This window comes from Stegastes partitus, unplaced genomic scaffold, assembly GCF_000690725.1.
Source record: "Stegastes partitus isolate 25-593 unplaced genomic scaffold, Stegastes_partitus-1.0.2 Scaffold422, whole genome shotgun sequence".
Taxonomy (NCBI): domain Eukaryota; kingdom Metazoa; phylum Chordata; class Actinopteri; family Pomacentridae; genus Stegastes; species Stegastes partitus.
Window position 1 is genome coordinate 331,082 of NW_007578153.1, and position 14,867 is coordinate 345,948.

A 14,867-nucleotide genomic window follows, 5' to 3' on the forward strand; every position below is an offset into this window, starting at 1 on the left:
AAAAAAAAAAGCAAAATCCTGACGGAGCTCAGTTAAAGAATTTTAAATAATAGTAAGTGGTTACATAGCTATCGACTATAAAGCACCATATTAGGATGCAAAACCAATATATTAACAGCACTAGCAAAGTCAGTGATTTTATGAAACAGTAATTAAACAGGGTCTTATCAGAGCTCTATGATGCTACGCAGAAAGATAAGCATGTGACAAATTTACCATCCCAGCGACGGCAGCAATGCCCACACGGAGCTGTTATTGTAACTTTAGTTGAATGTACTTCTCGATTAGTATGCTTACTGCACGACTCACACATTGTTCAACAAATCCTAATGCCATTTCTCAAACACACTACTGTTTAATAACACTAAGGCCCTTATCAGTGCAGCGGTGATGCTAATGTAGCTCCAGCATTAAAACGCAGGCTGGTCCTGTTAAAAATGTTCAACCTGACTCTGCTTTTGATGATATCCCATTTCTGAGGGGAAAAAAACAACTGCAAATTCCCTGTGGATTGTTTTTTAACCTGAAAATAGTATTTTTACCGTTTATCTCAAGATAGATCTGGAAAAAATATAAAATAATATTTCAAAAACTTAAAGGATTCAGCCTCAGAGTATTCTAAAACACTCTTGTGGCGTTTGATGAACCCTCAGATTCATGGAGTCGTAACTCAAACTGGAGCGCTTCAATCAAATTTCATGTCATATAAATATATATATACAGTTTTTTTTCCACTATATTGAGGAATTAATGTGCTAGAATCTTTCCACACTCATGACATCCCTCCTCCTCGATGTGCTTTTACTGGTAGTCTGTGTAGATTCTCAGTCATCCAGGTCATGGGAATCCTAGAAGCTTCAATACAAATCAATTGGATGTCACTTTTAGAGAAGTACAGTTGATTTCTACTAAAGCTCCTTGGATTATTGTTGGTAGTTTTTTTTTTTTTCAGCTTTTTCATTGCCACCATGGCTTCAGGGTTAGGTTGCATTATATCACTACCTGTTAGTTTGGCGCACTATCAACCGTGCCCTTGACGTATGTCTGTGTTTTCACGTGGACATAGATTTTTTCGGGAGGAAGAAAAGAGGGAAAAATCCTGTTTTAAAAAAAAATACCTGCATGTGTTTGTAAAATACAGGCCTGAGAGTCTACAACCCACCAAGCAGCTCTGTTATTTTGTACTAAGCAACACCTCTTTTGCATTGTAAACCGCTCACAGTGTCAGTGTTGCTGCTGATGTTTAGCAACGTTTTTGGTTCCTTCCCATCGTTGTCAACCGTTTGCTCAGAGGGAGTCCAAAGGCAACTTAGGATTGTTGGGTTCTCTGTTTACATTTGTAAGGTCTATATATATTACCATGTTAAGCACTATGTGATGACATATGTTGTAAATTGCGCTATACAAATAAAACTGAGTTTAATTGAATTGTAACTCTCTTAGAGACAGTAAGGCTGGAAGGGTTCCAACATTAGCACTAAGCACAAACTACAGCTTAACCCTGTAACACCAAGTGTATCATATCTCATACATCAGTTTTTGAGACCTCTACATTATCAGTGAGACCTTTTTTTGCCTGAAAAACCTAATACATACATACATCCATCCATCCAACAACTATACACACACCAATCAACACTAAGGACGCACGCGGGCGGGAGGCAATCCAACCCAACCGACGGAGAACGAAGGCAACACACAGCACAGACAACCAGCCAATCAAACACACGGACGCATACAAACAAACACACACAGTCAAAGCAAAAACAACCAAACATAAATAAATAAGGCAACAAAAAAAAAAGAAAGAGCAAAAAAAAAAAAAAATAAAAACCAAAGAAAAATGCCTTTTAAACCTTTTTTTTTTAAGTCGGCAAAAAGGTCAAAAAAAAACCCAATTTCAAAAAAAAAAAAAAAGATTTTCTGGCAATTATTTCATGGTGAAGGCAATGTCAATAGCTGTGGCTATTGTTGATGAACAAATTCAGATTTTGACCTGACGATGCTGATTAAACTCATCAAAACTTGAAACTCTAGAAACCTTGACTGTCTGTAGCTTCAATCCACTCAGCTGTTGAGATATTTTATTCTGGGTCAAGGTGCTAAATGAGAGTCACACTGTAGCTGGAAAAAAAAAAAAGCAGGGAACTCATCATTTCTAACACGATCACTGCAAAGTCTTGTAAACTCTGTGAACTTCAAGTTGAGTGAAGAAAATAGCTGCTTCCTATATAGTGTTCTTCTCCAACACTTCAGCTTTAATTGCTGATGTTCATCGCAGAAAAAGGGTGAGAAATTTAACCCTGAATGTCATACTTCATAAGATAGTGCAGTTTTGTTTTTTTCAGTGTGCAAATATTCATTGATCAGACAACTTTATGTATCAGGACAGACATTATTGCAGTTCCTGCCTGCCAAAATGTGGTGGTTGTTAGAGGCTGTGACATCAACTATGTGATCTGCACTAGCTTGTGATATTAAAAAAAAAATGCTTTATCAGTGAATACAACTGAAAAAAAAAAAAAACCCAGCATGTGTCAAACTGGCTGCAGGGGCAAAAACAAGTTATATCATCTAAGCTTCATCTGCAGGCAGAAAATCCTGCGTGTGGCTTTAAAGTCTTCTTTAAACACGTAATCATGCCCCCTCAGAATAACTGTATTTACATTCCCAGTACACTGCCTTGTGCAGACTGAGGTGACGTAATGACTGCATCAATCCCAAACAGCAGACACTACCTCACTAGAGAGAAGGCTGCCGAAGAGCTGAGCCTCCGAGGTGCCACTGCTGTGATTTAAGCGCTCCTTGCTTTCACTTTAGGACATTACATGCCTTTATTGGACAGCAGAAGTATCAGTGTTAACCTATTGGAAACACTTCATTTGCATTCTGCCTTGAAAAGGTTAATTAGCTTGTTTCACTAACAATAACGATTAAAGCATGTGCAAAGTGAATTGCACGGTATTAGCTTGTGTGCATTGACTTCATTCTGCTGACAGTGTGCAGTTAACCTTTTGTTTTAACTAATCCCATAATGGTATGATTATTATTTATGATTTCTTTGTCCTGGCACAGAACTGCACGGCCGATGGAAGCGTGCAGAGAAAGCCAAACAACGTTAACACAGATTCTCAAGACGTTTCAAAATCATAAATCGGTCGTGATGGATTTTATTTTCTTCTCTCATTTTAGAAGTAAATAATCAATCCAAATTTACTGCACATATCTTGGCTGACCTAAGTCGAGTGAATGAAAGACGAAACAAAATACATCATTTGCTATTCTGAGAGAAAGTAAATAAATAGCCAAAACATGTCTTCTGGCAAGGATGACAGAGGAATCTGACAGTGACCCATCTGAGAATGTAACAGTAGAGGTTGAGGTTGTCGCAAAAAAAAAAAGCACCACTTTAATAGAAAATCAATGAAGCACAAAGCAAAGCTGGGTATTAGCACTGAAGTCGTGTGGTGACTGAGAAGGAGTGTCTGTCTTGCCAAACTGCAGGGTCACCTTGGTGACAGAAGAAGGAACCTTGTGTTTGTTTGCCCGTGTGTTTCGTGTGCAGCGGATAGATGGTTGCTGCGGTCGACTGGCAGCCACTTTGTCTGTGGTACAGTGGAGCTGTTGGCAGCTTGCATCATCCGGTCTGTCTCTACCTGCGGGACTCTACAACACCGCCTGAGGCTCCCAGCTGCTGTGAGATGTAAAGGGCTTCAACCTCCATCTGAGACCTGATCAATTCACCTGTAGGTGGGAGGGGTTGATGGCCTCATTATTACTATCTGACCTTGTCTGCTTGATTGTTTCAGCGTGCAAAAAGCTGGGAAACTGGCATCTCCATATATTAAACTGGGAACCCTTGAAAACTTTTTCCTGGCCACAGAACATTATGGCTCCTTAAGGCCCCATTGGACCAAATTACTCAAATAATGCTGATGCAAAAGGTAACTGCACAGTTTTTGATGTACACTAAAAACCTTTATTATTAAACTATAGTTGTTTCTTTTGTGATAGTGGTGTCGTTTTGGGTGTAACTTCAAAATGTGACCGGCCATTCTGACGAAATCAAAGTAGACTCCAGCAATATTCATGCTACTTTCATGAAGTAATCATTATTTTAGAAATCAATTAATGTTTTTTCATTTTGGTTTTGGGGTGTTTTTGTATTTGCATGTTAGGCTTACACCACAGGACCTTGAAATCTGGTTGCATCACATACGAGTTGTGTCAGAAAAGTTCCAGGACTGGTGTCACAAAAGACATACTTCAAACCCAAACTACCAACTACGAGTTTTCCCCTTCAGACGATCAACCAGCACGTCTACAGATTAAGAGATCCTGCGGCGTTTGCTTCATTCAGTGCGCGAGAAGAGGCCAGAGTTGTGGCAGGACAAGTCGTGGCTGCTTCATCATGACAGCGTTCCTGCTCACAATGCCCTGAGTACAGTTCCTGGCTGAGAAGAACATCTCCGTGCTGGAGCAACCTCCCTACTCACCCCACCTGGCTCTGTGGGATTTATTCCTCTTCCCCAAGCTCAAGGGGGTCATCAAGGGGACCCGTTTTGAAGACGTGGACGACATCAAGATGGCTGTGACGACGGAGGTGCGGAGGATCCCTAAAGAATCTTTCCAGGAGTGCATGGCGGCGTGAAGGCAGAGAAGGCTGGGAAAGTGTGCTAGACTCCAGGGGGATTACTTCAAAGGGGAAAACTTGTAGTTGGTAGTCTGGATTTGAAATATATCATTTGTGACACCAGTCCTTGAACTTTTCTGACACAACTTTCCAGATATTCTTCACTCTTAACTCAGACATGTACACGCTACAAGATTTGCAAATGTGAGATTTCAACAATTTTAACATTCGTAGCTAATGTTAGCCTCAAGGGCAGCTACTGATGCTCCAGGCAGAAGCATGGTAATGGTCACCACCCTGATCTGATTTGATCTTCAATTCCTGTTTGGCAAATCTGCATTATAGTTGGAATACTTCACTGTAATATCACTCAACAGGTTGTTGCACAGAGAAACAACTAGTATTATTAGAAAGGTGTTTATTTTAATGAGTTATGCTCGATAACAGATGAGACTTTGTGACTTATTCAACTAAGAAGCAGGAGTGTGAAAATGGGTGAAAAAAAAAATAGTAAAAAAATTAATTTGCATAAGTTTGATCTGTCTTTATAACACGTTTACCGTAGTATAAATATGTGACAAGCAGTTTTGCTTTTTTCTTGTGAGTAATGAGTAATGCAAACAAGGATGCAGAACAACATGACTGTTGAGCTGATAAATTTATCAGCAACTCATTTCTGCACAAATGTAAGTAAAAACGATAATCAAAGACAAAATCAAAGTGACTGCGACTACAAAAACTTGATGTTTCTAATTTTCGGCTTTCCGAGAAGTCATTTCCTGTTGTTTTGGAAAATTATTTTATACCTGGAGGGATGAAAGCACTTTCTCTGTTACAGCTGCACTTGGTCATGGAGTGAGATGGCATTAATCAGATAGAAATTTGTCTCACTTGAGCTTTAATGCACAGAAATGCAAATTCAGAGGCAGCTGACTGGTGATTATTCCTCCGGTTTAAACACTTCCCAGATGTTCTGAACTGGAGGTCGCCTGCATTTCCTGTGTCTGTAACAGCATGTGCCGTTATCAGACGACGCAGGGCAGCTAAATCAACCAGCAAGACCTGTCCAAGTCTATTTGGCACCGCTTCTGAGACAGCCACCACAATTAAGAGGCCACTGTCTCTGCTCACACTCTGTCACAAAACTTTCACGGTAATTTGTTCTCGACTTTCCAAATAATTAAGGGAAACATCACTGTTGACAGGTGGCACATTGTGTGCAATCCTGTGTGTGACTGCTATCTAACGGCTAAAAGCAGGCTTTTCCCTGCTGGCCTTTTTATTGAGCCTCATGATTGCTTTGCATTTCAAGCTTGTCCCACATCACGCCATTCATAAACAGACACAGCAGTAAGCAGGAAGAAAAGCAATTTATTTGGTAATATTTTGCACCCTTGAACCCGATAAAGTGGCTCAACTGGTGTGCATGTGTATGCGTTTGAAAAGGAGTGGTAAGGGAGTGACAAAGTACATAAATTAGAAATGGATGTCACAGAACTGCAGGTCTACGTTTCAGCTGAAGGTCCTTTAATAAGGAAATGTTCAGTTCTGAAAATAAAAAAGCTGCACTCACCAAGCAGTCGTTAAACAATATGGTTAAATTGGATTTCCTGGTGTCTGATGGCTCTTTTAAAATTTTATTTTACACAGAAAAGAAGAGTGAATGGTCCTGCGTTAACTCAGTATAGAATCCATCTGCTCTGACAGGATGGTGTGTGAAGTGCTGAAATGAATAAAACTACGAGGAGGGTGTTTCTTGCTGGTGATGTTTTGTTACTGTCATGGAGTGTGGAGATATTTTTTCTCACCATTTTATACAATCATTATGGTATTAAACTGTCAAAAAGGCTTTTAAGGTACCTTAATTAGGCAATCAAGAATGCCTACAAACCACCATCACTTGTCAAGTTGCAATTGTTAGGAGGGTACATGTTTGTTTTACTGCCGCAAGAGAACCGTGTCAGCAGCCTCCTGTTTTAACAAAGCCCTGGTTTCATATTTAGACTTATCATTGAAGTCTCCCTTCAAAACACATCACAGTTGACGTTTAGATGCAATAAATTGAAACCCACCATGTTCTCCACGCGAAGTTCATAAGGCATGGGGTTGTAGACCATCAGCTGCACTTCACAAACATCTCCTTGAACCCACTGGAATTCTGAAGACACAGATGCATAAGAATAAGACATCAGCGGTATTAAAACCTATTTGTAATTAATGAGCTGAAGAATAAACAGCAAAATCCTACATTGTAATTAAACATCAAAGGAACTCGTGACTAAGAGATGACGCACATTTAAAAAAAATAATAAAATAACTCCATTCAGAGGCTGTGCCAGCTCTGTGAGGGGTCATGGGACCTGGAGCTTAACCCAGCTGGGCAAGAAACAGGGCTCGCCTCGGGCACGTCTCCAGTGTAAATGTATAAATCTGAATGATTCATTTTTTAAAATTCAAGCCTATGTCAATGTAACATCCTTTTTTATGGCACAGCACAGGTAAACTGCACCAGTTGTCTTTAACACTCTGAACCCAGAAACTTGGGTTTGAAAGACACTCTTTCTTTTTATTTTATTTTTTTCCCCTTTTTAAAATCGACAAAATTACACCATCAAAAATAGTTGAATATTTTGTTCCAATGGTGCTTGAATTAATCGCCCATGACATCCACCTTGATCTGGAAAACTAAAATTGGGACATTTCATCAAAATCACAAATTCCACGTTATAAAAAAACTAAAAAAAATTACCAGTTTGTAGCAGATCCTGTACAAACTATAAACCGAATACCACAGCAGTCACATGACAAAGCATTCATGTGCCTTCTTTGTACAAATTAAAGTAGGTAGTAGTCATTCTACTTAACCACAATATTTCTTCCTATATAAGTAACACATGTGAAGACTTATATATTAATATTTTACATTTTGATTCCAGTTTTTTTGTTTGTTTGTTTGTTTTTAACTAAACAACTGTAGAAGTTCAAATATCCTTTTTTATGATTTTTGGCATTATAACTTATAATGTAATAATATTAATATAATATAATATTAATAATATTAATATACTACGCAGAAGTATTTTTGAGTTCTCTCTACTTCTAGCCAATGGCTGTGTTGTTTCCATAGAGGTGGAAGACTTCATATTGTAAATGTGACAGGAGATCCTAAAAATGCCCAAACAATGTCTTGAGGGTCAGAGGGTTTAAAGGAAACAGATGCATGTGACTACCTGCCAAACTATTTCTTCTACCTACTGCTTTTTTACAGAACCTTTTTTACTATACTTAAACCGAGGATGTTGTGGGTCACCATGTGCATCTTTACCCCGAAGCAACGGGCACCCCACATGTCACACTGCTTCTTGGCCCTGAGCAGCAACTTTTTGAAGTTTTCAAGCAAACAGTGGCGATTCCAGCACTTTAGCACAGCCTGCCAAGATACAGACTGGCACATAAACCCATGTAAAACCACAACCTGTCATTTTTACACTTTGGTTTTTGTACAGATTAAAAAGGATCTACACACACTGTTTTTGTTCTACACACACATTCATACTGATTCTTGTTGCATATGCTGCTAAAACATGTTTTGTTTTTTTAATAATAAAAATAGTATGTGCTTAAAAAAACTTTGTTGTTGCTTTGATTGTAAAATCCAGCTCAGCCAAACTCCATGGCACCTGGGCAGCTGTGACAAAATCGGCACGGCACTGAGGTCTATCACAAACTTAACCATGACAAACAGGCTACTGACAAGCTCTCACAGAGCCACACATGCAACTAGCAGGAGAGCTGCTAGTACACCTGCAGCACAAGCAGCCAAGGTGACTTTCTCAAAGGGCCATAAATGTGCCTTTTAGTGACAGTCCAAGCTCCAGCAGACTTCCTGTCTTTCCAGAGGAGTCTGACAGTAGCCTTTCATGGATAGTTAGCTTTAACTACCAGCTCCACACCCTAAGAAGAGGTCTCCCTTGTGCCCCCTGACCTCCTGCGTCACAATCCTCACCTCCTACAGTCACTGGTCCATCACTCATCGGTGTGCTAGAATTTGCTGGTGTAGTTACCCTTTAATAACCCACAATTTTGTAAAGTTATCACCACGTAAATCAGTTATTTATCATATATGGGTGTAATGAACAAATTAAAACATGCCATGTTGTGTATGCACATTTTGGGGAAATAAGTAGTTCAAAATAATTTGACTTGATGAGGAAGCTGCTGAAGGCCTGACAGAATGTCCAATAGGTCACGATTAGTTCAAAGAAGACATTTGTTGTGCTTTTGTTGTGATGAGCTACCAGCAGGGATAATTAGATCAAATTATATTAGGGATAAATTAAAGGGACTGCAGAGAAAAACATTTTTAAAAAGGCAGGATAGCGGTGTATCCCAAGTTCTGTATTAAAGAAGATTTTCAAAGGAGCAAACGTTTTGGAAATGCTCAGAGAAAAGCTGCAGTCATTGATTTCCTGAGGGAAAAATCTTAGTCTTACTTGGGGGAGAAAAAAAAGGGAGGCGATTACACTGCAGTATCCATCATTCCTGAATGAGATGTTGAAAGGTTTTGTTGTACAGAGAAGATACTTTAGTCCCACTGTAGACCCATCTCCATTTTCAAATGCAACACATTCGAGTCCATTTGGAGAGTCCATTGCTGTAAATAGACTTGCAAAAGACAGCCTGAAAATCCTACCTCAGACCCTGGCAGGAAAAGGGATTTATGGAAGGCAAACTGCAGCCATGCACCTTGGGAAATTAAGCCAGTCAAAAGAAAGATATCTATAATATGAATGTCTGGAAAGCCCCACACAACCTAAGGTCTGGCTCACAGGCATGCTCTCATAGCCAGCCAATTAAGTGTGAAATACACCTCAGAAAATAGAAAAACAAAGTGGATTGCTGCCATCTTATTTGTGTTGCCTCAATCCTAACTCCTCGAGTGGCCATTGATATTCAGCACAGATCTCCGAAGGCTTCAGCTCTTTGAAACCTCATCGTCCAAAGCAATAATGAATGTTCTTAGTCAATGCATGGCTGCACGGTTAGTTAAACATTGCCTGTGTTTGCTTCCTTAAAGGGCAAATGATTTTGTCAAATTGTCTCTCATGCTGTGAAAATCATATTTTATTGACCACACACAGAACTTAAGATGTTTCCTGGTGTTACTGCGTCCTACAAAGAAACGTTCTACAAAACTATCAGCAACATTAATCTCTCTTACTGAATAATGTATGCACACTGGGCCTGGGCATTGAAGCAAATTTCATGCATGTGAAATGAAGCAACCCCAGAGCAGGAGAGAATGCACTCAAACATAACTAAAGCCGAGCTTTGCAGCTTGTTTGAAATTACAGTTATTAATGCCTTAAATGGAGAAACACTTCTGAAGGACATTTAGTTGATACTGTAAGTAAGAAAATTGGAAAAGCTAAAAAAAATAAAAAATAACGCACACAACCACGAGAAATGCTCCAACTGCATGGCAGATGGTCGTGACACATTGATTGTGGTTTGAATGATTGTGATCTTTGACCTACTACATAATCTTGATTTAACCTTTAAGTAAAATTACACGTTTTGTGTCATAATGTCAGCTAATAAATACAGATCATGACCTATGTATAAGAAAGCAACTCTTGAATTAACACTGGTTTGTTAAATAAAAATAAATAAACGAACAAGTAAAAGATTTAAGCAGCCAATACAAGAATCATCCAAACATGAAAAGAAGACCACGGACAGTAGGAAGGGATGCAATACACAGATGGTTGACTGCCCTTCAATATCATTCTGCTGTAGGGGGAAAAAAGGCCCTGACCTGTTTGTGTTTCCTTGAACCGATCATGATCGTCTTGGGTGGGGCTAAGTCAAGGATGCTGTGACTGTCTCTGCAAAACGTGACTGAGGGGGAAACGTGTCTTTTGACGTGTGGAGACAAAACATTTTATCAATACAAAGGCTAATTTCCTAAAACAGAGACAGTTTTTGCAGCGACTGTGTGGCAAGGTAAAATATTCAGCCACTCTTTCACTGCCTGTCATGTCAAGCTAAATATCTTTTAAGACCTGGAAAACTGCTCCCTGAGATGGTGCCCAATCATCTGAGTAAACATTGCTTCCCTAAAGCAACAACCCAAAAAACTGTCTTACTCCCTGGTTTGCCTCTTCGTTGTGAAGAGCACTGCACATGCTCAGTTGTTGTTCTCCAGCTGAACATGCTTCCTGGGTCTAACTTAGATCGGAACATTCATTTTGGGATGACGTCATACACATAGAAATAAATTAAAAAATAAATAAATAGCTCCTAAAGGCTCTAGAAGAGTTCTGCAAATTAAAAAGCACACTGATTTATTAGTATTTTTATGGTTGACAGGTGGTCACTGGGGCAAACACATGCATCAAGGCTGACTGGCCCATCTGTATCGATCCCTCTACATACATGACTGATGCTCACCCACCATGTGTTTTGGACAGACAGAAACTACTGCACTGAAATCTAGACTCATGGCATTAATTCACAATTAGTTGCATTGATCTTTCTAAGGTGTATTCATAGGAACTTTGGCCAAACTAAAATATTTGTGACCGCTACGACAGTCAGGCCACAGATTATGTTCAAAACGATCATGAGTAGAAATCTGTTTGCTGACGCCACACAGAGCAGAAGCGCCGCGATAACACTGATTGCTGTTTTAGCTTTCAGTCGAGTGTAGCACACACTACCGAAGCGAGTCATGCTCATTGCATTGTTTTGGTCCTTAAAACTCTACATGTAGAGGATCATTTTCTTGCTACATTTTTCAGACAGATCCTTCACTGCTAACTCACTACAGATGTAAACAGCCCTGAGCACCCTTAAAGCTGGAAGTCAACACTTTAACCTCATAGCTATTATTTTACTTCACATCCAATATACTGGAGTAGAGAACCAAGAGAATAAAAACCATGCCACTGTTCAAACACTCACAGGCCACACTGTGCCTCAGCTTTTTCAGTGAGGACTAGATGGAGTAAAAGTCACCCCCCAGTTCGTGTCCATATAACACTGTAATAGATAGCCTAGCACCCACATCAAAGTGAATGGACAGCTATAGACCAGACAGTTTTTAAAACTGAGTCTCAGAGCAATTATACAGAAAACAATCTCCCATTAGGGGACCCCTTGTTTTATGGCTGAACATCAATCTGATTCATAGCATGTAACTAAAAGAGCAAAAAAAAATAAAAATGCACACAGACACACACTCACAAGCTCTCCGCGTCCACACACCTCAATTTCCAGGGCCTGACAAAGAATACTTACGACTTTGACTCCCCATCAGTAAAACGAACGAGTCTGAAGCGCTGGTTTAGTGTAAAGCTGTAAAGGTTTACGGCTGTGGCACATATCAAGTCCTCAAGAACATCCAACAACAGTCTACAGTAAAAAGAAATGTAATGTTTCAGGCAGGAAATCCCAGGTTCATAAGTTCTGGGTTTGGTATGAGAGAATGTGCCGACACGTGGCCATTGTGTGATGAATGTGTGCTTTGCAGTTAACCCATCATTCAAAGACTCGCTCTCTACAGTCCCCGCGTGCTGGGAGATGCCTTGCATGAGTTAAAAGCGACTTGTACCTTAATTAGCTGGCAGCTAATCCTCTGGAGGTAGAGGGGCTGAGAGAAAAGGCCTGTTTGAATTTAATCTCCAAGGCCTCACAGCTCAATAGTCCACCAGAGAAATATCTGCCTTTCAACATCTAAACCCTGGTCAAAGAAATGAGCTGCACTGGGGACTAAGTACGGAACCGTTAAAATCAGACTGGTACTGGCTGTGTATTTGAAATTAGTGGCAGTCCCCTTTATTGCACTTTATGCAGAAACCACTTGCTTAAACAGACTGGCTCCCGGTGACACGTATTAGTGAATTAAAAGAATCTGTGGCACCAGTTTTCCCAGAATTTTCTCTTTGATTGAAATGAAATTTAAAAAGTGGCCAAGACCAGTCATAATAGGAGTCCTGTACAGACAGTCTGCGTTTCTCCAGAGGACAAAAAAAAATGATAATCTGACTTGGAATTTCAGTATTATCCTGAAATTAACTAAAATAAAATCCACATAGTGATGAAGACCAACCTGAAGTCCTTGTCTGGTTGTTGATTAAACCCCTACCAACGATTCTATCACAATTAGAGGCCTGTTACGGCCCCTGGTGTTTGGGCCGTCTTGTATTGTGTGGACGTTGTGCAGCCTCTGTGTGAGGAGACAGCTCGTGAAGGCTGGAGCTGATTACAGCTGCCTGAAGGCCGTGCTCCAGCTCCCACCTGGAAGGCATCAGGGATGATTGCCCTGGAGTTCCAGACCTGCTCTCAGCCCTTGTTCTCCCCACCTCCCATCACCCTTGATTGGTCCACCACCTTGGTCCCTCCTCCAAGACCCCAGCAATCACCACACCTGGTTATAAAACCTCAACCAAACTCTCAGTCAGGGCAGCTGGGATTTAACAGTTTGCCATGGTGCCTCTTGTTTTGTGTCTTTGTGTGTATAACTGTAGCTTCTGTTGGCAGCTGCTAACTTCGTGTCGAATAGGGGTGTTCAATCCTGGTCCTCGAGGGCCACAATCCTGCATGTTTTAGATGTTTCCCTCTTCCAACATACCTGGTTCAAATGATCAGCTCATCATCAAGCTCTGCAGAAGCCTGATAACGATCCTGATCATGTGAATCAGGTGTGTTGGAAGATGGAAACATCTAAAACATGCTGGATAGGGGCTCTCGAGGACCAGGATTGGGCACCCCTGGTCTAGAGGGTACTTGTGTCTTGTGTTTTTTTTGCACTGTGTTTTGAGACACTTGCTTATTTAGTTTCTTTTGTTCAGTGTTGCTTTTGGATTCAAGTTTGGTTTTATTTTCATTGATTTTAGCAACATCCTCTCATGTTCTTTGTATTATCACAGTTTTTTGTATTCATTTAGGTTACCTCCACCAATAACAACTGTTTTTCTTGTTACATCCAGCTGACCCTTGAGTCTGAATCGTAACAGGGCCTCAAAATGGCTTGAATGTGACCATTGCTTCCTCTAGAATACATAGATCCACATCGTTCCAGCCACTGTAGCTCAAGCTCACAATTCCTCTCAGCCACTGCAAGACTACTCTACGCTATGCAGAGGCAAGCTGTTGAACTGGAATAATTCAGCCAATCGTGTTCGAACTAGAAAGTAATTCTGAGGAAGGACATTGATATAGAAAGTCCCAGAATCTTGAGGTTTACTACATATGAATCCTGGAAGTCATCATGAGTTCACTGCAGTTTTAAGGTGTAAATGCTCAACCACGGCAACGACTGCATATTTCAGTCATAACATGTGTTCCAGCATATTAAAAAAAACGCCACAGGAACATGTTAACAAGGTAAATAATGTGATATTCTTTGGAGGGTGTCTTTAATACAAAATTATTATCCTCTTGTCTACCATATTATCATCATCACGGTCAGTTTACTGAGGTTTATTTCAGATTTCATTAACTTATTTTTACTTTTCAGTACTTCTCTCTGATGAGTCTTTATATAAGTCTCTGTTCAGCATCATCCTCTGACAGATTTTACAAACAGAAGGGAAGACACGAAAACTTGCATTAAAAAATAGCACTACCGGCTTGCTGTTGTTTTTAACCTTCTATTTCTGTTTATGCACAGAGAAATTACCGTCAGATGGTAAATTCTATGCACAAAGAAGAAAGCAGCGGAGTAACTGCTCCAGACTTGAGCTCACCCGAAATCAATCAAGGGATGCATTTATTTAAAATTTGCTTTGAGATATTGTGCAAATTACTTCTGGATAAGAGCATTTTGTAATTTTAGGAAACCTTTTAGATGTGAGGATCTGAATAGAAGCAAATCTAATTTCAGATTTTTGTACACTATAATTGAAGGCATATAATCAGAGAAATGACAACAGCTGGTCCATAACATTCTGCGGTAGTGTCTGTGGAATTGTACAACTAGTGGTTTGCTCAACTAGTTTGACAAGGCAACAGATAAGTCTGAAGTGGAGAGACTGTACTCGCTGGAGGTCTATCAAAAGCCTGTGTAATATCATCCCCCATAAGGAATCTGTCATGTTTCTGCCATCCTTGACATTATCAAGATCAATATAAAAAGAGCTACAACATTCCCATGGAACCAGAACCTCCTGCTGACAGTGATACAAAGCATCAGGATCCAATGAGTGTAAAATGAGAGAAAAGCAGACCT

General features: G+C 40.0%; 1 protein-coding gene across 1 annotated transcript in view; it reads right to left on the reverse strand.

The window, feature by feature from the left end:
- trappc9 (trafficking protein particle complex subunit 9) overlaps positions 1–14,867 on the reverse strand; it is a 254,895-nt gene that overhangs the window by 200,530 nt on the left and 39,498 nt on the right. Inside the window, exon 9 of the mRNA XM_008285913.1 lies at positions 6,706–6,791. Within this exon, the coding sequence (XP_008284135.1) occupies positions 6,706–6,791 (86 nt within the window). The remainder of the gene's footprint in view (positions 1–6,705; positions 6,792–14,867) is intronic.